Below are 25,241 nucleotides of genomic sequence, written 5' to 3' on the forward strand. Positions count from 1 at the left end.
TTTAGATGACTTCTGGTAATGCCACTGACCCCAAAATATCTCCTTCAGTAGAATCCCATAAACTTAAAGTTCACAGGGAAAATCCAATATGAAAAAATTCACTCCCTTGTTGGAGCCTCGTTATAAATTAGTTTGCCAGATCATGCTCTCTCTAAGCTTAGAAACCATGTGCATTTGAGTCCAATGTTTCCCAAAGGGTGGTAAACAAGATAATTTCAGGTACACAGAGTCCATTAAATAGCATTGAATCACATTGTGTGAAAATTCTTACTTCTGATTACATCAAAGAGAAAGTCCCAGTGTGGTGTCTCTGTATCTTTAACAAATCTCTAACTCGGCTATTGTCTTTTCCTAAAGGAGAAGAAAAAGAAATCCTCAGACTCTGAGCCTTTGTCAGTCATGTTTTTCTTTGCATTAATGTTTTATTATTTTACATTTTTGTTGAAGATATTGGAGTTTCATTTTTAGTAGTAATATTTAACTTAATTTTAAAATATATTTATTTATGTAGAAAAATGATTCAATAAAAAATTAAAAGAAAGTAAGAGTACAGTTTCAGGTGGGTAGGACAAAAATTATGAAGACATTTTAATATTGACTAAAGCTGTAAAATACTGTCTTAAACTAATATTTTCATTTTACAAAAGAGAAATAGTAAACTCAGAGAGTTAAATAATTTGCACTGGATTACACCATTATAGAGTGTAGAACCTAGGTTTTCTGTTTGTCCATTAACTGTCTGAAATAAGCACTGTGGCAGAAATGAATCATGAATATGTAAGTTTTAAGCAGGAAAGAATAAAGGCACAGCAAGAGCAAGAGTGACATGAGACTTACATGGAGGGTACCCAAAAGCAGCTCAGGGGGTAGATCTAGATGCTTTTTGAGACATCATTCAACCAGGAAAACTGCTAGTCAAGAATGATCCATGAAATGTGAACTAACTCTAGTCAAGATGAAATCTATAGTTGAGATGGTAGCTAATAAGTTTTAACCCTCCCAAGACAAACTACCCAAGCATCTTAGCATTTTAGTAAAGACTCTGAGTAGTGAAAAGCATTTAAAACCAAAGGAATGAAATTTTAAAGAAAGATAAGTAGTGTGTTCAGGGGCCATGCTAGTATTTTCTACACCATACTATAACACTCTTCAAACCCCTGTTGGTTGGAACCTAAGTAAAAATAAATAAATTATAAAGGAAAATCAGAAGACGATTTCAGATAAAGCTATGATTCTAGAATCGCATCAGCTATGCCCAAACACCTTGCGCTAAATCTATCACTGGAAGGTTAGAAACGTTACTATCTGCCTTTTGAGAAGTCAAAGTATAATTGAACAGCACAGAGTATCTTCTGGGGAAGTAGCATCACTCTCCAAGAAAATGGAAGATTCAAAAAAATAAAAATAAAAAGCCTACATGTTTTCTACCAACTTCCTACCCAATGCACAAAACCCTGTCCCTCCTTTCCTGATCAATCTTGACTGAGTATCCTCCGTGGAAAAGGCAGAATTTTATGATGGAGACAGCGTTTTACAGTTGAATGGATGTGAGATTTGGAGATAGAGATCTGGATTCATGTTTTGGCTACATCCTCCTTTTTGCTGTGTTTGACTTTGATAGACTCTGTCCTTCTCTGCAAAATGTTGATAATAATGGCAATGTCATTGTATTATCATGAATATAAAGTAAGAAACACTCAGGGAAGGTAAGAGAATTAAATAACAGTCACTGGGTGCCTACAATGTGCCAGGCTCTTTAAATTCATCTTCTCTTTTTTGCTGCTTTATGGTACCAATGGCTCAGTGCCTGGAAAATACAAGGTGTTCAATTAAGAGTTCTGTCTATTTTCCCCATCTAACAAGGCACCCCATTATATTGTTAGAATGCTCTAATTGTTAGCAAAATTTTTATTTTAAGCCAAAATCTGTCTCCTTTTAACTTCTGCCTAATTCTGTCTTCTGGAACAACTCAAAACTAAGCCACTCCCTTTTCTATGAGAGCCCTTCAAATATCTGAAAACAATTACCATGTTTTCCTTTCGTCCTTTCCTCACCAGGGTCAACACACCCACTTCTTTCAACTGTTACTTTTGAGGCATGGCTCTCTGGAAACATACTGTCCCAAATGCCTATTATAGACACAATCTAAGCCAGTCAATTATATCCTTAAATTTAGGGTCTTTATCTGAACATAATAGTCCAAATGCAGTTTTAAAAAAGTTGTTGAATCTGTGCTGAGCAGCTTACTGACCAATGAATTAGACTATCGTTTTAGCAGTATTTATGCTAGCAGGATACCTACTTTTTTTTTTTTTTTCACATGTATACTGAGGGGGGGGCACTAATACACATGACATGGTTAAACAATTAAATATCATAAAGACTAGATCTATTTTTGTTGGAGAACATATTGTGACAGTTCGTTTTGAAGTTTCCTTTTCAGTTAGCCACAGATATAGTATGAGTTCTATAATGAAAATGTAGAAGACATTAATGGGGCTTAATTAGCTATAAAGGTAAACTTTGTTATGAGTTCTTAAGTGATTCTGTTCAGAATGCTCTGAGTTTAAGGTCTGTCAGCTGCTGATGCATGACCTGAGCAAGTCAGTTAACCTTCCTGCGCCTCAGTGCCCTCATCAGTAAAACGGAAGTGTCCTGCTACTTCACAGGGGCAGTGACAATCACTCAACTAAAAAGACACATTGTGCATAAACACGAAGATACCAAGGCAAAAGGTGCCTTATAAATCTTGGATAGAGGAGTCAATGTTTTTTAAGGTGAAGCTCTCTCACTCCAAACATTAAAAATCTAAGCAATTTGGAAAGCACAGTGGAGTCCATTGAACACTTGCTTTACTTATTAGTGTATTCCTGTACTTCTGGCTTCCTCTCAGCTCACCAAAATCCACCCTGACCCCAGACTTTTATTTCTTGCTTACTCCTCTTTTCTTCTAAGCTTTTTAATATGGTCTATCCCTTTGTAAAGAACACAACTTCTTTCCTTTTACCATATTCCTCTCTATTTGCATCACACGTTAGTTAACTTGTTCCCTCTGCTTCCTTAGGAAGGACATTTGATGGCTGACTCCGTGAGTGCTCACACCTTCCCTACATCCTGCTTCATGGGGAATAATAAAGCAGATGCTGTTGCAACTGTCTCACTGAAACATAATAAGAACTGAGGACAAAATGCCCAACTAAGTCATACTCCATTGACATCTGATTGTCCTTTAACTGATAAGAAGGACAATCAAAATGGGACTTTTCCAGAGCAGAGTTATCTGTGAATTTTGTCACCAGGAATGCTTTCAAATTAGTTCCTGAAATAAAAATGCAGCTTCCCATCTTGATTCTAAATGTGTTATAATTGCATTCAACAAACACAAGGTTAAGCCAAGCGCTTAACAACTAGGTTATTCTCCCCAAAGGCTTAAGTACAACTAATCATTTGGTGACCTTAACTTCTTATTTGCTGAACCTAATTGCAGAGTTTGAAATAAATGCAGCAGTCACCTAGTCTTTGCAAGTGAAAGTTTTCTTGATAAATGCTTTGCTAACACTTCCATTCTCTGGCTATCCTCCTAGCCGACATTTGACTGAGTCCTGACAGTGTACCTTAGTTGGGATGCAAATCACATTTCCATTGAGGAAGTCTTCCTGAAAAACTGATAGAAATTCAAGAAAGCTGCCACCAGATATCTTTGGCAACAACTGGCTCTCCTTCCTTTGTCCCTGTTACATCCAGGACAATACATTTGCCTAAGTACCTAAATTTGAGATCTCAGAGTCTTTTTGTATACTTCTCACCCACAACCTCTATATTCAGTTAGTCATTAAGTCCTATTAAATCTATCTTTACAATGATTATTGAATGTATCTCATGCTTTCAACTGTCACAGCAACCAACTGGTTCCAGGCTCTCATCAACCTAATAATCAAAACTTCAGCTATCGAAATAACTCCATACTGCCACAAGATTGAGTTCCCCAAATAATACTTTCACGTTAATAACTGGTCTTGTCTTAAAGGCTCACCACAATTTGGTCCTGGTCTCCCTTTCCTACCTTAACGTCCTATCACCTCCACATTTCTGTTGCATCTCAACTCTTTCCCCTATGCACAAAATAATTCTTCTTTTTGTCTTTTTTAGCCTCCACATTTTTATACTGAATAAAAAAATGTAGGAAATTTTCCAGGTGAAAGTACATCTAGAATTCCTTCTCCATTTTCTCTATTCTTTTATAACTCTTTATAACTCTTATTATTTTTTCACAACTAACAAGTTTTATTTCCTCTATGAATTTTTTAAAAGACTCTATGTACTATTTTCTGTCTGAAGTTTAGCTTTACAACAAAAATGAGCGGGAGACAGAGATTTCTTATATATCCCTTGCCTCCACACATGTATAACTTCCTCCACTATCAATATTACTCACAGAATGCTTTTTCTTCTTTTTTTTAAACCAAGGATGAACCTACATCATCCCACATAATCTTCCAAAGTCCATAATTTACCTTAGGGTTGACTGTTGGTATTTCATCTTCCATGTGTTTGGACAAAGATATAATGACATAATTACAAAAGTATATAAAAGTATACAAAAGTACAATACTCATCATTATAGTATCATACAGAGTGTTTTCACTATCCTCAAAATCCCCTGTGATCTGCCTATTCATCTTTCCCTACCTCTCCTGGTTGCACCAGCAACCACTGATTGATTTATTATCTCCACAGTTTTGCCTTTTCCAAAATGTCATGCGGTTGGAATCATACAGCCGTCTCACAGTCCTTGGATAGTTTGTTCTGTTTTTTCAGTCTTTGTTCTCCTTGCTTTTCAGTCTTTGAGGATTCTGCTGATGTATCCTCTAACTCAGAGATTGTTTCCTCAGCCATGTCCAGTCTACTAATAAGCCCATCAAAGGCAATCTTCAGTTCAGTCACATTGTTTTTGTTTGTTTGTTTGTTGATCTCTAGCATCTCTTTTTGCTTCTTTCATTTTTTTTAATATTGATTTTTATTTATTTGCTTATTTATTTATTTTGGCTGTGCCAGGTCTTAGTTGCGACCCGCGGGATCTTTAGTTGCAGCATGTGGACTCAGTTGCGGCATGCGGACTCTTAGTTGTGGTATGTGAACTCTTAGTTGTAGCCTGCACGTGGGATCTAGTTCCCTGACCAGGGATCAAACCCAGGCCCCCTGCATTGGGAACGCAGAGTCTTATCCACTGGACCACCAGGGAAGTCCCTGGTTCTTTCTTAATATTTCCATCTCTCTGCTTACTGTGACCATCGGTTCTTGCATTCTGTCTACTTTATCTACTAGAGCACACAGCACATTAATCACAGTTGTTTTAAACTCCTGGTCTGATAATACTTGCCATGTCTGGTTCTGATGCTTGTTCTGCATCTTCAATATGTGTTTTTTGCCTTTTGGTATGCCTTGGAATTTTTTCTTGATAGCCAGACATGGTGTGTTAGATATATAAAAGGAGGTGGTGTAAGTAGGCCTTTAGTAATGTGGTGAGGAGACAGGAAGTGTTCTATAGTCCTATGATTAGATCTCAGTCTTTCAGTGAGCCTATGCCTCTGAACTGTGAACTCCACAAGTGTTTCTCAGTTTTTTACCTCCCCCTTTTGGTGGGACAGGATGGCTAGAGTGGGGTGGAGTTGGGTATTTCCCTTCCCCAGGTCAGTAAGGCTCTGATAATACCTAGCAGGTTAGGCTCTAGTTAACTAATTTCCCCTGAGGGCAGGCCTTTTAAGAAGAATGACATGCATTTCAAAATAGTTCCTTTTCCCCTCTCTCTGCCAGAAGCCTAAGGGGATTTTTCTCCCACATTTACTGTGGAAATTCATTGAACTTCTGGAGGTAAATCCCACAGTATTACGGAGACTCCCCTATGACTGGGTGCCCCTGAAGAGTTGTTGATTTTTCAGTCTCTTCAGCTTTTTTATTTGTTGTTAGGACAGAGTGGTGACTTCCAAGCTCCTTATATGTGGAACAGGAAACCAATTCTATGAACCTTTTTGTGACACCTGCCCCAAACACATATAAATACATAATATTCAATCATCCATTATTTATCTTATGCATTTTTGTGTGTGTGCCAGTCAGGGTGCTAGGTGCCGGGAACATAAAGAAGGACAAAATGTAGTCCTTGATCTTATGGGTACTAGAGTCCATTCTGGGAATGTCTGTGACATTTACTACCTGTACTACTTTTTCAGCATTTATAAGGTTTGGGCTAGGAACTGTTAACTTATAGTTCTATACTTCTTTGTAAAACACAGTACAACAACTTAATAAGAATTGGCAGTCAATAAAGATGTGCTGACTGAGTGAATACTTATTTTTTTATTATAAAATCTAAATAGTGAAGTAGATAAATTTGTCTCAAAAGATTTTTGTAGGGCTTTTCTCATTCCATCAGCTACCTGCACCGAGTAAGCCTGGGTCTGTTCAGGGTCCCCAACCACAGTGGCTCTCCCAAGGCCCATCTTCTGCCACAATCAATCTAGTTCTGAAATTTAAAACAAAACTTTTTTTTCTATAAAAATCTATTTCCCTTGTTTCAAGTTTTCTAAAAACCTGTTCTCTCTAAGTAACAGCTTTGGTAAATAGTGGGCAGTAGCAAAGCAAGGTCCAAGTGTCTGAACTCTGAGGTGAAAGAACTGGGTCAAAATGCTGGCTTAGCTGTGCAGTCCTGAAAAAGTCACTACATTTCATCACCTATAAAAGGAGAATAATAACACCTAGACATAGGGTTGCAATAAGGAGGGGAAGACGTAATTAGGCATAAAACCAGCACAATTTCTCCTACTTATCTCAAAAAATGGTATGTATCAGGTATTAGTCCATGCCAACCTAAAAGGTAACTCTAATGATGCCTATAAATACCGTGTTTCTTATTACAAAGAATAGAGTTTCAGTATAACAAAATTTACTGGGAGAAAACCACTTAACCCAGCTTATCTGCTGAATGACAAAAGTTGTTTGAACATTTACACTACACAGTATTTATATAAATTGATGAAAATGCAAAGTATACCTCACTGTCCAACACATTCCTACACAAAGTGATATGTGCTATAGTACAGATATGCACTAAGTACTATGGGGAAACAATGGAAAACACTAATTTTGCTTGAATTGGTGGTGGGGGTGGGATGGGGATTCAGATTGAATTTGGGGAACATGTTAAGGTCGAGGGAGTACAGATAACTTATATTTAGAACAAGTTCTTAGAAGATGTGTGATTTTCCCAAAGGAAAAGGGTGGAAAGGCATTCCAGAGAGGAAGAAAATTGCATACAAAAGCATAGAGACTTTAGTTTATAAAGAGTAATTGCATATAGGGGATCATGTTAATGAAGGGGGTCTCAGGTACTCAAGGCAGGGCAGAAAAGAAGACACTTAAAGCTGTGAAGGTTATGGCTTTGCTCTTCGCACAGCAGAGGCAGCAAATTGGACTACTTACCCATCCATTAGGTTTTTATATAGAGTGTACATATGTAAGTTAAGTTTCTCATGTTTGCACTTTACGTAGCACATTATTTATTATTAGCCAAATCATTTCCTGGAACATAACATGAAAGACACCAGAGATTCTTTAAGACACTAGGGAGAGGGACTTCAATTAGAAAAGTAAAAAATGTAAAACAGAAAAAAAAAAAAAATTTCTACTCAATGATTTATTTTCCTGACTAAAGAAGTTATCAAGAATAAAAGAATTCACTCTTACTGTTATTCAATTTACTTAGGTTCCACAAATATTTAATAAGTAGCTGCTCTATGACAGACACTGGGTAATGTTTAGAATTCTGCAGTGAACTAGACATGGCCCTTGCCCTCAATGTATTTATTATATAGGAGAATAGATGGAAATTAAACAAATACTTAAATAATTGCCATAATGAAAGTGCTACAAAAAGCACAGGGTGCTATGAATGTAATAATGCAAGAAATTCAGTAAGACATAGGAGTTAGTAAAGCTTCCTTGAAGAAATAATTTTTAAAAAGAGATCTAAAAACTGAACAGAGCTTAGCCTGGATAGGAATAAGGGCATGTGTCTATGTGTGTTGGTGGGGAGAAAGTCTGAACATGAAAGAAAGGACAGTAGAGTTAGATCTGAATACAAAAAGGAAGTTGGCAATGATTGAAAGATGGGCATGAGTTTTAATGTCATCAGTGATAGCAGAAGACAAGATTTATTGGCAGAGACCAGAAAATATAGGAACATAAGAATTTTGACCATTGTCCTCAGAGGATAGAAAGTTTTAAGAAAGAAAGTAAAATCATCCAGCATATAGTCCATGTTTGCTTGTACTTTCCACTGTTTTTCTTCCATGAACTCTCCCCAGTGCTTCATTGACGCCTCATTAATTTCTTTTATGAATGCTTCCCAATGCTTCCATGTGATACCCACCATCTTTTAGATTGTTGAAACAACTCTCACTCATCATGTACAGTCTTTGTACATTTTTAGCTATTGATTTCCTCTTAAAAACAACGAAGTGTTTGACTTGTAATTTCACCTTTCTGAAAATACAAAATCACTACCACCCAAAAGCTGAACCTCTAAAAAAGCTTTGTAAAAATGTATTGTCAAATCTTCAGAGCACAGCCCAATAGTTGCTGCCTAGGGACTCAAAGGAAGGAAGAAACCCAATAGGTTTAGACAAAGCTACCTCTTACTAAGGGGCTACAGGTGCTAGGCACCCCAGTTGGCACTTTTATTTTTGGAAACAAATGTGGCACCAAATTGTTTAAGAGGATTCACTTCAACGCTCAATTACATATTTTGATTTCCATGTAGAGATTTAATAGTAGTGATTTTGTAGAGCCTTATATTTACTAAAACAAATACTTCAATTTTTTATCACTTTCAATATATATTTTAATATAGCATTTTATAGTTATATGGGTTCAAATTAAGGATCAGAAGAAATAATTACAGTGTTTCTAAATGGAAGAACTTTCACATTTTATTTTCACACTTTTGAACTTTAAATTATGCTCTGTGTGACTGAAGAGGGACCTTTAAAATTGATTTGGTCTTGTGCAAAATTGTTCAAGTTTAAGCCTGTCCTTTTTCAAAAGAAAACAAAGTGTTCCATTATAAGAATCAGAGAAAAATAAAGCTAATGAAAATGTACATAATTATGAATTTTTTAAAAAAAGGTTTTATTTGATTATATTCCAGTGTTTGGAAATTAGAATTAAAAGGTAGCCCACTGCCAAAACGCTCCTAGTTAGTTTTAAAAACTCACATAAATATCATTTGTTCTCTCTCTTTGAACCAAGGTCTTTGCTACTTATAAATAAAAAAGGTGAAGAAATAACCTTTATACACTCAATTCCCCTGAGCAAAGAGTATGTAAGAATCATAGAGTGAGATGGGTTTGTTATTTGCATTTTTCTCTAATTAAGGTGGAGACAAGCCTGTAAATTAATTATACTCACCATTTAAGCCAAATTTAAATACCACAATCCCCAAAAGTATTAAAAAAACCTCTGCATCTGCTCAGCATCTTAATAAATTCATTTTTAATTTAAGTATATTTGCAACAAAGGTATTTTTTTTTCCTGGAAAATGCATTACAATGTAGGGACTTTAAAAAAAAATCTTTTATTAAGCAGTTTCATTTTTAATAATATTCTCTTAGAAACATTATATAGGGTTAGTATTTTACACTAATTTGACTCAATCCTAGAAAATAATGGCTCATTAATATTTATATATGCATATGCATGAATTGTCACTAATTTATGTATATAATATATATGCATATATTTGTACATGTAATAGACTTATAAATTATACTGTTCTATTTCTTATTTCTATTTTTCCCATACTCCTTCAAATATTCAGTTTCTACTAAATGTACATTTTTTTATAGATACTAAGGAATTTATTCTGTTTTTAATATTTTTAAGATATAGAGAAAACTGTCAAATATATATACTATTTAATATTTCACTTAAATGATTAAGAAAAAAAGTTTCAAAAATATGCTTATATAACTGCCAAAGCGAGAATATAGACACATTTCATCTTTTGATTTGTCATGTAGAACTGCTGAAAAGCATCAGGATTTTGAATCAGTGTATATTTTCAGATTAAATAGTATTTAACCTCTGAGAAAAAAGATATATTTTTCCAGGCCAAGTGTAAATTGCACAGCTTTTTCAATTGCAATACAAGTTCTATGATTAGATTTAGTACAAAATCAAGTTTCAATTTAAGAGCCAGCTGTAAATATATACGTATAAAATTGCATATGTAGTATGTTTAACAGTCCTAGAAATAGCTTTCAGAAACTATCAAAGATTTGAAAATTTCATTTAACCCAGAATGTCTGCTTTGGCCCAAAAAACATGTTAAAATACTATTCTCTCAACTTCATTTTTAGTATTCTCTATCTCACCCAGCTAAGATTTCATCAACTAAAGACAGGAAATATGTTGTATTTTACCACAAATGTAGTTTTACACAAAATTCAAACAGAAAGAGAAATTAAAAAGTTATAACACCGTGTCTTAATTCACTGCTTGTTTAGCTGACATGTATTTCTTGAAGGTGCAATTTCTTTGAACCTCACGATAGTTAGTTCTAAGTATTCTGAATGTTGTGCTTCATAGTTTTTTCTTGCCCTGTGTCCCAAGTAGGGACACAGACAAAAAACAAACAAACAAACAAACAAACAATATTTTGTTAAATGAGAAAATAGTTATAGGATACAAATACTCGATATAGGAATCTTACTTATTTGTCCAGCATTTAATGGAGTTACAAATATATCACTTATTTATCTTACAAAGCTATTCAGGAAAATTTAAATTCAGGCTTGTTCTCCCTTTCTATGTAATCCAATTAAAATATGTGTACAATTGAAATAGATATGCTGATTTAGAAAATGTTGCCCTCATATTTTAGGTAAATGTGAATATAATACATGTGGACCCACCTTTACTACACCATAGATGTTTAATTTAAATGGTGTTTTCCTCTCCAATTTTTAATGATTCTAGAATATCACTACTTTTCTCATCCTGATTCCAATCAATCTTTCCAACACAATCTCACACAAGTCATTCTATCTGGTATGTAATGATCTAAAAACAAACATGGATAGGCAGTGATAGCTAATATTTTTTCTTTTTTTTATAGCCACGCCGAGCGGCTTGCCAGATTTAAGTTCCCTGATAGAATCTGTGCCCTCAGCAGTGAAAGCACGGAGTCCTAACCACTGGACCACCAGGGAATTCCCGATAGCTACTATTTAAGCAAACTATTCAATAAATCATTTTCTAACCCAAAGAAATAAAGTATTTTGTAAATTATCTATTTTAAGAATGAATTTTTCAGTGTAGGGTTTTGCTAAATCATACTACACAGCAGAAAGTTTAGCGCAGGCAGAGTTCAATGTGAGTGAGTAGGATATTGAAACAACACAAAACAAATACAAACCTCCACCATACACTGTTGGATTTAATTTTAGTCATCTGCTTTGAACTGCCAGAGGAGAATAAAAGGTAGGCGCTGAAGCTAGAAGTGGGCTGAAATGTAAATATTTCAGGATTTTATATTGAGCATGACTAGTTGTTCATTCTTACTGGAAACAGCTATGAAATAGGCAAAAGCAGGGTTGCTTGTTGCAACCTGAAACTCATTATTTCCAAGCATCATCCTTGATTTACTGTAACAAAACCATGTTGATGAAGCCAAGGTCTTAGGTTCCAGTGAGCCAGTCTGCATCTTGCAGTCTCTTATTTGCAGATTTATCTGCCTTTCTGCAAATATTTGTCCTTAGAAGAGTAACTATGCGTAAGTATGAAAATGAAGTAATGTATAATAGGTCCATTACCAGCACGGGGAAAATGATGCAAATTTCATGTCTTATGGAGAGTGGTTGAAAAAGCAACATCCTCATACATAAAAAAAAAAAAAAAAAAAATATATATATATATATATATATAAAATAAAAGAGGATGATAGGTCCATAGCATTATAAAATATTATTAACTAAAAGACAAAGATAATATTTGAATTTAAGAATAGGACTTTTCTTTAGTAAAGAAAAAAATGAACTACTTATATGATTTCTATAAAGAAATAACACAAGCTTTATTTTTCAAAAATAGGCAGTGTTAGATGGCACTGTTTCTTATATACTCAAAAAACTCCCTATAGCTCTGTCAAATATACAATAAAAGAAGACTTTCTTTTTCAAAATTTGTTGCATTCCCATTGCAACATGTGTTATTCATTACCTGAGAGTAGATACTTTTAAAAGCTTTTTGCTTTAAAAAACTATACTTTCTGACTCTTTCAAAGTCATTGCCTTTTGCTACCAATAACAGAATAGTAATGCTGCTCTTTGAAAAGATATCTTAATGTATCAATTTATTTTATTTATTTTTCAGTAATAAAAGACATGTTTAATCATTAAGATTTAAGGTTTCTAGACTGGAGCACGCAGAAGTCCAATGAATTACTGGCATTGTAGTATTCCAGGTCAATGGATCAACTGCTAAATAAATGTATCTTTTCATCTCTTCTTAACATACACTTTTTCCAAAACAATTTGCAAACAACTAAATTCAAGCCACAGATTAAGTGATTACCTATTATAACAATGGTTGAAGATAGGTATTAACATTCCTTATATATACTCTACATTATACATCACACTGCCTTACACTTATTTGGCACTTAAAAATTATTTGCTTAAAGTGAATATATAAAACAGAGAAAATAAACTTAAAGTACAAAAGCTAGCAGGTCAGGCACCTTGTTAGAAGCTCTGAGTTACTGAATGCCAGCAGTAGCAAGGAAGACCAATGGGATGACAAAGGAGAGAAACCCTCAAGAATTTTAATGAGGGTAAAAGGTCTAATGGTTCATTCTCATTACTTGCTACATTTCATCTTGTTTTAGAGAGTTCACAAAGTGTAAGACAATAGCGCAAATCTGTGATTTTTATGCCTTGCTGTTTTCTATTATAAGTCTTAACCTTGTGACGGTGATAAAGTACACAGTAAGTAAGTTTTAGGGCTTTTTTCTAGCCAACTATACAGTGTCTCAGGGGTCTAAATTTAAGTACTATCAACTAGATTTTTTTTTTCCCCAAAAAAAATATAAAAACCTGAGGTTACAACAAAGCTGGGTTAAAAGGTGTATACAGAGATAAGCATCAAGTTTGATATAATAAAACCATCTTGAAAGAATGCATTTCAAAGTATTTTAATAACATATATATAACAAAGATTAAGAAAGTATCTACAAAACATTACAGCGTTGTTGTTTTTTTTTGATTATATATAAGCACATCTTCAATCCAATTTCAAAGGCCCACTTCTGCTGTGTTCTTGAGATCTTGGGAGATATACTAGATAAGATATTTTAGTATCAGTGAAAGAAAACAAACCTATCTAGTTTAAGGAAAAAAAGGGAAATCACTTCAAGGCTACTATCAAGTTCCAAGAGTATGCTATTGGCTGGAATGCAACCAATCTTCAGAAGCAGACTGGAACCTGGAAATGAATGGCTCCTTCATTATTAATTTGGGGTGAACGATCTCTTGCTCTGGTCTCTATGTCAGTTCCAGTGTGTTGGCTCCATTCTGCTGTTTTCACAGCTCTCTCTGACACTCAAACAATGAGGAAAAAACAGCTGTGTTCTGGTACCCAAGTGGTCAAGAAGCTAACTAATATAGAAACTGAATGGTCTTAGTCAAAATTCCAAATCCTCATGGGAATGGATTCTGATTGACCCAGCCTGTGTCTTATGCCCACACATCTGACCTGTGGAGCTGTCGCACTGAAATAACATGAGGAGGGTCCCACATATTTATCTAGAGAACATACCACATATAAAATAGCGATTTATAATTAAGTATTATTAAATATTAAGAATAACACATTTGTCCATTAAACAAAGACTTAATGAAAACCTACTATATTTTAGGCACCGTTCTAGACACTGACTATTCAGATAGTAAAAGAGGTAAACAGAGTATATGGTTAACCTGCTCTCGTGAATCACAGAAACTAGAGTGGTTTCTTACAAAACAAACAACAAAAAAACACTATGACCTTGCTAATAGAGACGAAAATAAGGATGGAAAATATTTTTAAAACAAAAATACTTTCTTAATTTCTTAAAGACAGAAATAAATTCCAAAATGAAATTTAAAGTCCCTATCTATGATGTCTTTCTAAACACCTTATAGTTATGCGTCATTCTTAGAGGAAGGGAAATTGCACATCTCTGTAAAAAGCGACTCAATGAATTACAGTTCTATAAATATATGTGAGGGCTATGTAATCCATAGGATAAGTTAATGGAAGTTTACTATTCACTCATACAATTCAAAATTTATCATAAATGATAGCATAATGTAACATAACTAGATTTCCTTTATACGGGCTCTATTTATTGCAATGTGTCAATATCGAACAGATTATGTACTTTGGAAGGAAGCTACTAAAAACACAAATGAACCATAATGTAGTTATCAGAAGGAATTAAATTTTATATTAAATGGAGAGCTTTTAGCATATTCTAAGGTATAGTTACAAATAATGGCTCATCCAGTGCAGTACAATGAAGATTTCAGCTAATAGTCCTAAATTTCAGGGACTCACCAAAAAACAGAGAATGGGAATCCAGAGAGTTCTGTCCTAGGACTACTTCTTGGACTAACACTTGTCAATCTCCCTTGACTATTTCATCTTATCCCCAAATGCTAATTTGTCATTTGGGTGCTGATGTTTCCTAGATATTTATCTATAGTATAAGGGTCTCTATCTCTCAAATTTAATATTTTATTCCATCCCCCAATTTATCTTCATCCACACTATACTATAAGTTCCATGAGAGGAAGAACCCTGTTTCATTCATTTGAACGCATGTGTCCAGTATCTAAAGCAATAACACTAGGTACACATTTATTAACTCTGACTTAGGGCCTTCTTTCTAAGCCTTAACTTATATTACTCCCATTGGAATGCCCTTCCATCCACCCACTTTGTGAGCCTCTATTCATTTTCTCATGACTCAATCTAAGCATGTTTCTGATGAAATCTTTCCTGAATCCTTCAGAATTACCCATTCCTTTCTTTGCCCAGCACCCACGCTTACCATTAACACAAGACCATGCCTTCATTCTGATTCTGGCTTCCTATTTCAGTCTTGGCAACTAAAAAATTTTGTATGTATATATGCACACACACTCATACATACAGTAATTATTTATTACACATCTGTAACCCTCTACAAGACCGCAAGATTGTTGAAACCAAGAACAATAGATTACTTGCTATTGTATCCTTGGGCTAAGACCATTTGCTGAGTAAATGAATATATGTCACTATTAGAAATGATTATTTTCCAAAGGAACAAAGTATAAGATGTTATTAGTAAGTCAAAAACAAAAAGAAAATCTATTATAGCTATCATTAAACAAACATTAAAATTGAGATATGTGCATGAGTTAGTACAAAGTTTATATGAATTTTTAGAGATGCTTCTTAGGAGCCAATAATTACTTTTTTAAAGAAATAACTTATTTCTTGCTCCAAGTATAAATCTTGGTCCTCCTTATTTTATTCTTTCCCAAATCTGTTCATTCTATTAACTTATTTTTTTTTTTACTTCAGAATTGTTCCTAAAAATGTAGAATATCCAACAGTATAGACCATGATGCCCAAAGATTTATATGCTACTTTCATATTTCTAAGATTAAAATTGACTAAAGTCAATTTTTGATCATTCTGTTACCTTATAAGAGATTAAGAATGATAAAATAATAAAATATGTAATAATCAAGACAATTTCATGCTATTTATTTTAAAGACTGTCATAGTACTCATGCTATTTTTTGTTAAGCCAGTGAAATCTAGAGCAAACAAAGCAAGGAAAGAATAAGAAGAAAAACTAACATCTTAGATTGCCTTTTTAAATTTTCTCATATTATTCTGTTCTAACAGACCATGTAACCTATTTCCCCTGTTTTAGAATTCAGCTTTTCCTTTTCCTTTTCTACAACATCATTGAGTTTCTTGGCATTTCTAACTAAATCTACAAATCAGCTCATATACCATCAAGTTTTTATTTTGATTTTGAAGAATAAATTCTATCTGAAAATAATCAAGACAGGTTAGAATCTTGCAAGCAAATTTTAATAACTAATACTCAGATGCACTGCTATGAAGAGGTTGTTCTAGGATAGCTTGTATGTGTTCATTTCTTGAAACGGTAGTCCAAAATAGAAAAAAAAAAAAAGTGCTAAGTTCTTTTTAGGTCTTCTTACTCAAGGCTTCAGATAAATTTTTACTATCTACTCTTGATAAACAAAGATGTCATAATTAAACACCATAGTTAATACAAGCTACATAACTTGTAGAATTAGAGTTCTATCACCAAACAATACTATATGGAAACACCTCGATACGGAAATTCCCTATATCAATACTAGTATGATAGTCATTTTAAAAGCAGATATCATGTCTCATAGTGTTATTTAAGTTTTGAGGTGGTACATTTTCTGAGGTTATCACTTCTAGACATTTTTATTACATTCAAAGTATTTCAAAATGACTGTTTTTTACTTCTTATCTAAGTATGGAATGATTAAAATTATCATAGTTCTCTAATTTACTATCTACTAAATAGTTTACTGTATCAGTATTCAAAACATTATTTATGTCTTTATTTATATAAGACAGTGCTCCTGAGAAGTGTGTAAATAATATTGAAAATAAGATTGCATATATTCTAGGGATGCTATTATTTAAAATAATCTTATTAATTCTTTTATGAAGAATAAATTATTAGTTATACAAAACACTGCATCCTCATCTCACTTCGTCAAAGTCTCTTTGAAGTTCGGATTTTCCTATACCTGTTCCGGATGAAGCAAAACTTAAGAAACTGTAGGCATTAAGTACTAATAACAGGTTTAACAGAATAAGGATAAATGAGAGCCCCAAAAGCAAGTCTGTAAAAGGACTTGTATCTGGGTTACTTCATATATGCACGTGTGCATTTGTGTGCATGCATATATCAACTTATATAAGTACTTGTGATTTCCTACGACTCTAAATAATTTGTTGGCTTTCAAAAACAGATGTCATTTTCCTTCTAAAGTTAACAGTATTACTCTCATTATGGTAATATGAAATAGTTTAAAATTTCCAAAGTGACAGAACGGGGCAGAGAAGGAGATTACTAGCTCAAGTTACCAACTCTTATCTGATTGGCCCTCTGATGCTCCTAGCCCACAGCCTAAAGTTTTCCTCTTGCCTGCCATTCAGAAAAAGACACACTTGCTAGAAGTCATGTCCCACACCCTGACAGAATCTTCTATCAATCTTAGGGCAACAGTAACTGTTCTAAACTAGGGTGTCAATCATGATGCCATTGTTACTCTTTTTCTTTTCCTGGGTGTGCCTTGGCATCTCTTCTACATGTCTACAGTCATGAACACTGCCAGGCAGGGCAGACAAACATAACCATCAGGTACAAGAAGCTGGTCTGTCTTTATGCATTGTGACACCACTGTGCATTTACAAAGAAAGAAGACAAAGAGACAGCTTTACCCGCAGAAAAGAGAGGTCCCGGTTGTGCTCGATGCTGGTTATCTCCAGGTTGCCCATGACTACCTCACAGTTCTCATAGTATTTGCGCAAGGCTCGGTACTGCTGTTCCAGGTCAGAGAGAGAGCTCAACTTATTCTCTGTTCCTGCGCACACTGCCAAGACAAGAAGAAACATGGGAAGTTATGTAAACTTTATATGACATGCACCATGACAAAATTTCCCTCAGCTCTCTTCCACAACAATCTACTCCAATTCCCTGAATTAAAATATTTTGAATGTTATTAAGACCCATAACCCAAACACTGATAAATATCTTCACTTTTATTTTTTCCAGCTTTACTGAATTATAATTGACATATAACATTACGTAAGTTTAAGGTGTACGCATGCGGTTTTGATACACTTATATATTGCAAAATGATTACCACCATAGCATTAGCGAACATCACCGTCATGTCACCTGATTACCATTGTTGCGTGTGTGTGTGTGTGCGCGTGTGTGTGTGGTGAGAACATTTAAGATTTACTCTCCCAGCAACTTTCAAGTATATAATACAGTATTGTTAACTGTAATCACCGTGTTACACATTAGACCCCCAAACTTATTCATCTTATAACTGGAAGTTAGTACTTTTTGACAAAAATCTCGTCATTTCTTCATCCCCAAGTCCCTGGTAACCACCATTCTTCTCTTTGTTTCTATGAGTTCAGCTTCTTTAGATTCCACATATAAGTGACATCATACATTTACATTCATAAAATGTATGTACTAACCACAGAGAGTAAGAAAGCATGGGTTCCACAGAAACATATAGCAAGGAGATAAACTTAAAATAATCACATTTTCTGTGGGCATATAAAGCATGTAAATACATTTAATTTCACTCAAACAAGATTTTCTTTCAAATTTGTAATTTACTCTATTTTCTACCTACGGAAGTAAATCAAAATCGAAAGATGATAAAAGTAACAATTTTATTTAAAAAATATTTTTGTATTGCAAAGTAATCTGATCTTAGTCAGTAAATTTTCTACAGAGTTAAAACTTATGCTTTAAGCCCTCAAAAATGCTACCTTTTAAAATACAAATATTAAACAACTTAGATTGAAACATTTATAAACATACACTACAAACAGAATATGTACTGAATTATAAACTTTTATCAATATCAACTGGGTCGTTGTGTATTCATTAGTGTTCTGAGGTAAAATAGACTGTTAATAAATGTTCTCAATCTGCCATCTTTGGGGGGTGGATTTTGAATGTTTATATATAAGCTCATGAGTATACACACATCTGTGTTTTTTAGGTTGTGTGTGTATGTATCTTTCCTGTCGTCCAGAAGTCAGAGTTTTAGTTATTACTTCTCATGGTTTGCATAGCTACCTGAACAATTTAATGCACCAACTCTACCATTTAATGCACCAATTCTAATCTTCAATAGACTGAAAAAACTCTATTATGAATCTTGTAATAAGTGTGTAAAGTTAAAAAAATGAATTGTGAATGAAACATCTTTGAGTACGTTACATGGTATACACCAAACTTAAGACAAGATATATGTAGTAAACACTGAAGACACTAGAAAAAGAGCTTAGTAATGATGTCAAATATACATTTGTGTGTCATCTCCACAGGAATGACAAAGAAGACATGAGGCTTGATGTGGTGCTCAAGGGGATAAGTTTCAATACAGAAAGGAAAAAAAAAAATCTAGATTGGTATATTCTAAATAATTAGGGCCACCATATAGCCTGTTTTTGCCTATTGACACATCTAAAATAACAAAAATCTGGATCTAAAAGTCTTCAAGAATAACATAGACCTCTAACCATAGTGGAAGTTCATTATAAAAACAAAAATAAAACACAAACTCTTCTTGTCTGGATTTCTAAACCACATCAAACAGTATATTTTCTAGAAATACTCTTTTATAAGTGGAATTGTGTCCCTCTAAGAGATATATTGAAGTCCTAACCCCTGGCACCTGTGAATGTGACCTTGTTTGGAAATATGGTTTATGAAATTAAGGTAGGATGAGTACGTTAGAATAGGCTCTAACCCAACATATTCAATGTCCCTCTAAGAGGAAAACACCCTGTGAACATCAAGACGCACAGGGGGAAAGCCATGTGACCACAGAGGTAAAGATGGGAGTGATGCAGCTGCAAACCAAGGGATGCCAGCAATTGATGGCCAACACCAGAAGCTAGGAAGAGGCAAGGAAAGATTCTACCGTGAGTCTCAGAGGGAGCTTGACCTTACTGACACCTTGATACTAGACTTTTAGCCTCCAGAACTGTGAAAGAATAAATTATTATTGTTTTAAGCCACCTAGACTGTGGTACTTTGTTAAAGATGCCCTAGGATATACAATCTTCAGACTATTTCTACCTGAAATCTCACATTTAAAGAAACATTAAAAATCATTTCCATACTCCAGGGTTCGATTAGTTTATCACCTTGAAGTTACTCTCCCCATTCTCCCTTCTGAATGTCAGAGTCCTCATACACCATGCTGGAACTCATTTGTTGCCCTTGAGAATGTACTTTTTGTAGTGATAAGGATGGATACAAAGACTTCTAGAATCCTCAATATCCATTCTCTTCTTCCTTCACAGTAACAGACTGCACAATTTTAGCTGGGCTTGTGGCCACCCCAAATAAAGATTACATTTCTCTGCTCCTCTTGGAGGTAAACTTTGCAAGGGACTAAGTTCTAACATGTTGTATGACACTCTCCCAGAACTTTATTTAAAGCATGATTGGAGCCTAACTTTGACTCCTTTCTTCCCCACACCTTCCTCCAATCTGCTGCCTGGAATGGAGATGTGATGGTTAAAACTTGAACCGCCATCTTGGAGCATAAGAATGAGGCACACACTCTAGAGACTGGCTGAGAAATGAGCTAAAGGAACCAGGATTTTCAAACAAACCTGTTTACATGTTTATTAATCATGTTTATTATCATTAACATCAAGATAATAGTGAATTTTGGTCCTGGCTGCTAAAATATTATACGTAGGAAGGATTAAATTCAAATTAAGTTATATGCTTCTGACCTTAAGTAATTTTAACTATTCTGTCTTGTTGTTTAACTGAATTTATTCCAATCGTAATAAAACTACCAAATCATTCTTGATCATCTGAAAATTTTACTGGTTCTGTGGAAGTTTCCCTTATTACTAAAACTAACAAACATTATGAAAAAAATAAACTTCTATTGATAAGTACAGTAATACTCAACATAAGCAGGAGAACAAGAAGCAATTGATTCCGGTATATGATCCTTCTCCATCAAGATCAAAGTCTCACTTTTTTTTTTCAATAAACTGTAGAGACTCTAAAAACCACTCCTGATCCACAATCTTTATTTTTATTGCTCACAGCAGCTTTATAACTTGTAAAATGTCTGCTGAGAAAAGGTACTATTATATGGGTTTATGAAATATAGATTTCAATTATTTTAAATTCCAAGGAGGACAAGCTTATATTTTAATGCAACTACCGATGGGGGTAATTAAACATCGATTAAGAAACTTGCTCACCATTTCTAAAATGTATATAATGCCACATTGCAATTTATGTATCGTTTTTGTTGTACAAGTTTCTTTCAGTCGGAAATAAAACCCACACTTTAATATCAATATATAAAAATCAATATGTAAACATCTAAATGAAAAGATTTCTAAAATATTTAGTGTATTCTGACCTTTTCTATAAAAGCTTAAACAAATTTTGGGAGAAAATCTATCAATATAACTGTAATGCCTATGCATTTTTTCATGCTTCTCATTCTGCATATATGAAAAGAATATATAATATTAAATTGTTATTATTAATTATTATTACAATAATCTGTTATATAAGAGACCTACAAAGGCTATAAACTCTTTGAGGACAGATGCAATATATTAATCATTATTTTGTATCTGCTGAGCTGTATAGCATAGTGCTTTGCAAGAAAGTTTTTTTTTTTTTTTTTACATTTATAAATATCTTTTATTGCATGCATTTAGTTTCACATTTTTTGGGTAATTCAATTTTTCTGTGGAAAGCTTAAAGGAAATTTGAACAAAGTGAATAATTTAACTTTTACCAGTAGGTGACTGCCCATTTCACAGAGGACTTCTCGCTGAATTCTGCAATTTCTCAACTGAAGGGACTCAGCAGTGCTCTCTCGGTAAGTGGCCCATCTGTGCTCATTTGCTGGTAGCCAAGGAGGGGGCGTGGTTTCCAGTCACGTGGTGAGGTGGCCTGCAGCTCCTTGAGGGCAGAGACCATGCCTCTCTCTCTAAAGTCTGGTGTATAGTAGGTGCCCCATACAGTGAATGGGTGTGACTGAGTTAACTGATTAGCCACGCCTCTGGAAGACACTGAGTGTTTGCAGGAACTGGCAAAGAATAGGGACACCTGAGATCCCAGAGGGGGGTAAGAGGACCCCTGTCCGGGAGGTTCCACATTGCAGAACCTTTGAGCAAGTATCTGGTTCTGCGCACACAGGAACTTAGCTGAGTTGTTAAGAATTAGGACTGACCCGGATTCTAATCTGGTCTCCATCTTTTGGTTAACCGTGTACCCAGGGACAGATGACTCTCCCTCTCTAACCCTTAGCTACTTCATCTTTCAAATGGGGTAACAATACTGCCCTCGAAGGGTAGTAATAACCAAATGAGTTATTTGATAATGTTAATTGCCATAAAAACAATTATAACTTGTATTCAGAAAATAACCCTCAATTCAGAAAAGTTCCCATGTTCAATAAATGATCAGCTGTATTTTTATATACCATATGAAAACAGAAAATTGGAATAAGTATATTTAAAAATATCTTTCAGTAACAACAAAAAATCATACAGTAAACAAATTCTAAATAATCAGAATACTCTATTCTCCAAACATTCTGATTTTTGGAGTTTTTACTATACATGGTTCCAGTTAGGAAATATTTTTTGTCTCAGTGAGACTTTCCTTTATATTTATGTTTGAGTAAAGCTATCTGTAACGAGTATAATATTCCTCATAACTTTCATCTTGAAAGACGGACTTGATTTTAAAAGAACTAGTTTGGATAGATGCATAAAAATCATTTGTATTTCTCTTCATGAAGCCTTCACTGAATGCCTCGCAACTTCCATTTGTCAATCGATTTTACAATCAGGCAATGTATACAAGACAATGCTTAAACCATCAAGTTTCATTGATTTCACAAAGCTGTTTATCAGACAAAATTGAAAAATCTTTTTCACCAGCCAAAACAAGTTTAACAAAATTCAGCCCCCTTTGCCAACACTATTATAAAGTCCTTAAACTATAAGCTTACAATAATCAAGCTTCAGAAATCCCGAATTTACATGTACTCCCTAGAGTTTTCATTTCAACTGTAACTCCAGGAGTAAAGCTATATGTGAGGCCTTAATAAAATCACCGATTATTCTATTTAGTATTGATTCCATCACAAATGCAGCTATAGTTGCAAACATGGACTTTTTAGTCTTAAGATTTACATCCAACAGTGAGTGAACTACATGATCCTCATTCAGTAAAAAATTAAGACTATAATTAGGAGTTTGTAGCAATATAAAAAGGTTGGTTAACAAAATTATTCATTTATTCATGGGGCAAATATATTAGAAGCACAAAGAAGAAACATTAGCAATATCCATATTAATACTAAAAATCAATTATTGCCTCCACGCTTACGGCTGTGGAAACCAGCACTCCATTTGCTTACTCAAGATGAAAAGAGGGAAAAAAAATTAAATCAAAATATTGCCTGACTTTCAAATCAGATGCCTATGTGAGATATTAAGAAATGAATAATTATTTATTTAGCATCTACTGTTGACCTAGTATCATGAAAAAATGTATATTGATTAAAATGCCCAAGGTCTTTTGTAAGGGCTCATGAAGTTGTACATGGCACATAGTAAGGAAAGCAGCAAGCAGTATATGTAAGTTATGTATATATTGTGTATGCACCATTCAGGGACTGTCTGCATAAAAATATTTGGTAACCTGATAAAAGTTCTCTAATTTTTTTTATCTGATTTAACACTAAGTACTTTCTCTTTCAGAAATGTTACCATAATAAATATGCTTTAGTTTAATGTACATTGTTGGGCATTTAAAAATCATTAAAAAATATAAAATAATTAAAGAGAATATCAGAAGTAGCATACATTTTCAGTGACTATTGAGTGCTATTATAGTTACACAAAGAAGTTTTGCAGCTCTATGTTCAACATATGTACTGAAATAGGGCCAAATTTGCTACTTCCTCTACTATAGCCTTTTAATCCAAGCCACCAAGGCTATATCTACCCTGGACTTTGAAAGCAGCCTCTTAACTAACTTCTTACTTTCCCTACTTGCCCCTGTTAATCTTTGCACAGAGGCCAGAGTGATCTTTCTAAAAACATGAATCATTCACATCACTCCATCACTGAAAACAACCCTTGGCTTCTAATCACATTTATTATAAAATCCAAACTTCCTACCATAGCCTGTAGAACGTATATCCAGATCTTTGCTCAAATGTCACTCTTTCAGAAAAGCCTTCTCTGACTATCTTATCTAAAATAGATACCAGGTTCCCATTCATCATGCTCTGTCTTCTTTGCCTTCTTTATTTTTGTTTTACTGCTATCTGAAATTATATTATACACTTGCTTGTTTACTTGTTTATTATATGTCTCTACATTAGAATGCAAGCTCCGTCGTCAGAGGCCCTTCTCTGCTCAACACCTAAAGAGAAGACACATAGCAGACTCTCAGTCAATACCTGTTGAATAAATAAAATGGACCTTGGAGAAATAATTAAGCCAGTATCAAATGCTGGTCCTTCTATTTTTAAGAGCTGAATGAACTTGAGCAAGTCACTTCGTTACTTGGAGTTATGTGGAATGAGCACTGGGCAAGGGCAGTGAAGGTCAGGATGCCATTGCTCCAACATTTTCTAGCTGTGTAAATTGGGACAATTATTTTCTTCTCATTGGGTCCAATTTTCTCTTTTCTTTATGTTTCCTTCCAGCTCGAAAATTCTATGATTGAATTTATTTCTAAAATACTTACTTAAAACCTACTCTACACTGTTGGGAATTTAAATTGGTACAGCCACTATGGAGAACAGTATGGAGGTTCCTTAAGAAAGTAAAAACAGAGCTAACATATGAACTAGCAATCCCAGTCCTGGGCATATAGCCACAGAAAAACATGGTCTGAAAGGATACAGGCACCCCAATGTCCATTGCAGTGCTGTTTTCAATAGTCAAGACATGGAAGCAACCTAAATGTCCATTGACAGAATGACTGGATAAAGAAGATGTGGTACATATATACAATGGAATATTACTCGGCCATTAAAAATGAAATAATGCCATTTGCAGCAACATGGATGGACCTGGAGATTATCATACTAAATGAAGTCAGACAGAGAAAGACAAATATCATATGACATCACTTATATGTGGAATCTAAGAAAAAAAGTGATGCAAATGAACTTATTTACAAAACAGAAACAGACTCAGACTTAGAGAACAAACATAGTTATCGGGGGGAAGGGTGGGGGACGAGGGATAGATTGGGAGTTTGGGATTGACATGTATACATTGCTATATTTAAAACAGATAAA

General features: G+C 34.3%; 1 protein-coding gene and 1 pseudogene across 2 annotated transcripts in view; one reads left to right on the forward strand and one right to left on the reverse strand.

Moving 5' to 3' along the window:
* ERBB4 (erb-b2 receptor tyrosine kinase 4) overlaps nucleotides 1-25,241 on the reverse strand; it is a 1,117,451-nt gene that overhangs the window by 665,782 nt on the left and 426,428 nt on the right. For both annotated transcript variants that reach the window (XM_061187123.1, XM_061187117.1), the window contains exon 2: nucleotides 17,608-17,759. In XM_061187123.1, coding sequence (XP_061043106.1) covers nucleotides 17,608-17,759 — 152 coding nt within the window. The remainder of the gene's footprint in view (nucleotides 1-17,607; nucleotides 17,760-25,241) is intronic.
* The window catches only part of LOC133081603 (NAD-dependent protein deacetylase sirtuin-7-like), a 76,447-nt pseudogene continuing 72,324 nt past the window's right edge, over nucleotides 21,119-25,241 (forward strand).

The sequence above is a fragment of the Eubalaena glacialis genome, chromosome 1, assembly GCF_028564815.1.
Source record: "Eubalaena glacialis isolate mEubGla1 chromosome 1, mEubGla1.1.hap2.+ XY, whole genome shotgun sequence".
NCBI classification, from domain to species: Eukaryota; Metazoa; Chordata; class Mammalia; order Artiodactyla; family Balaenidae; genus Eubalaena; species Eubalaena glacialis.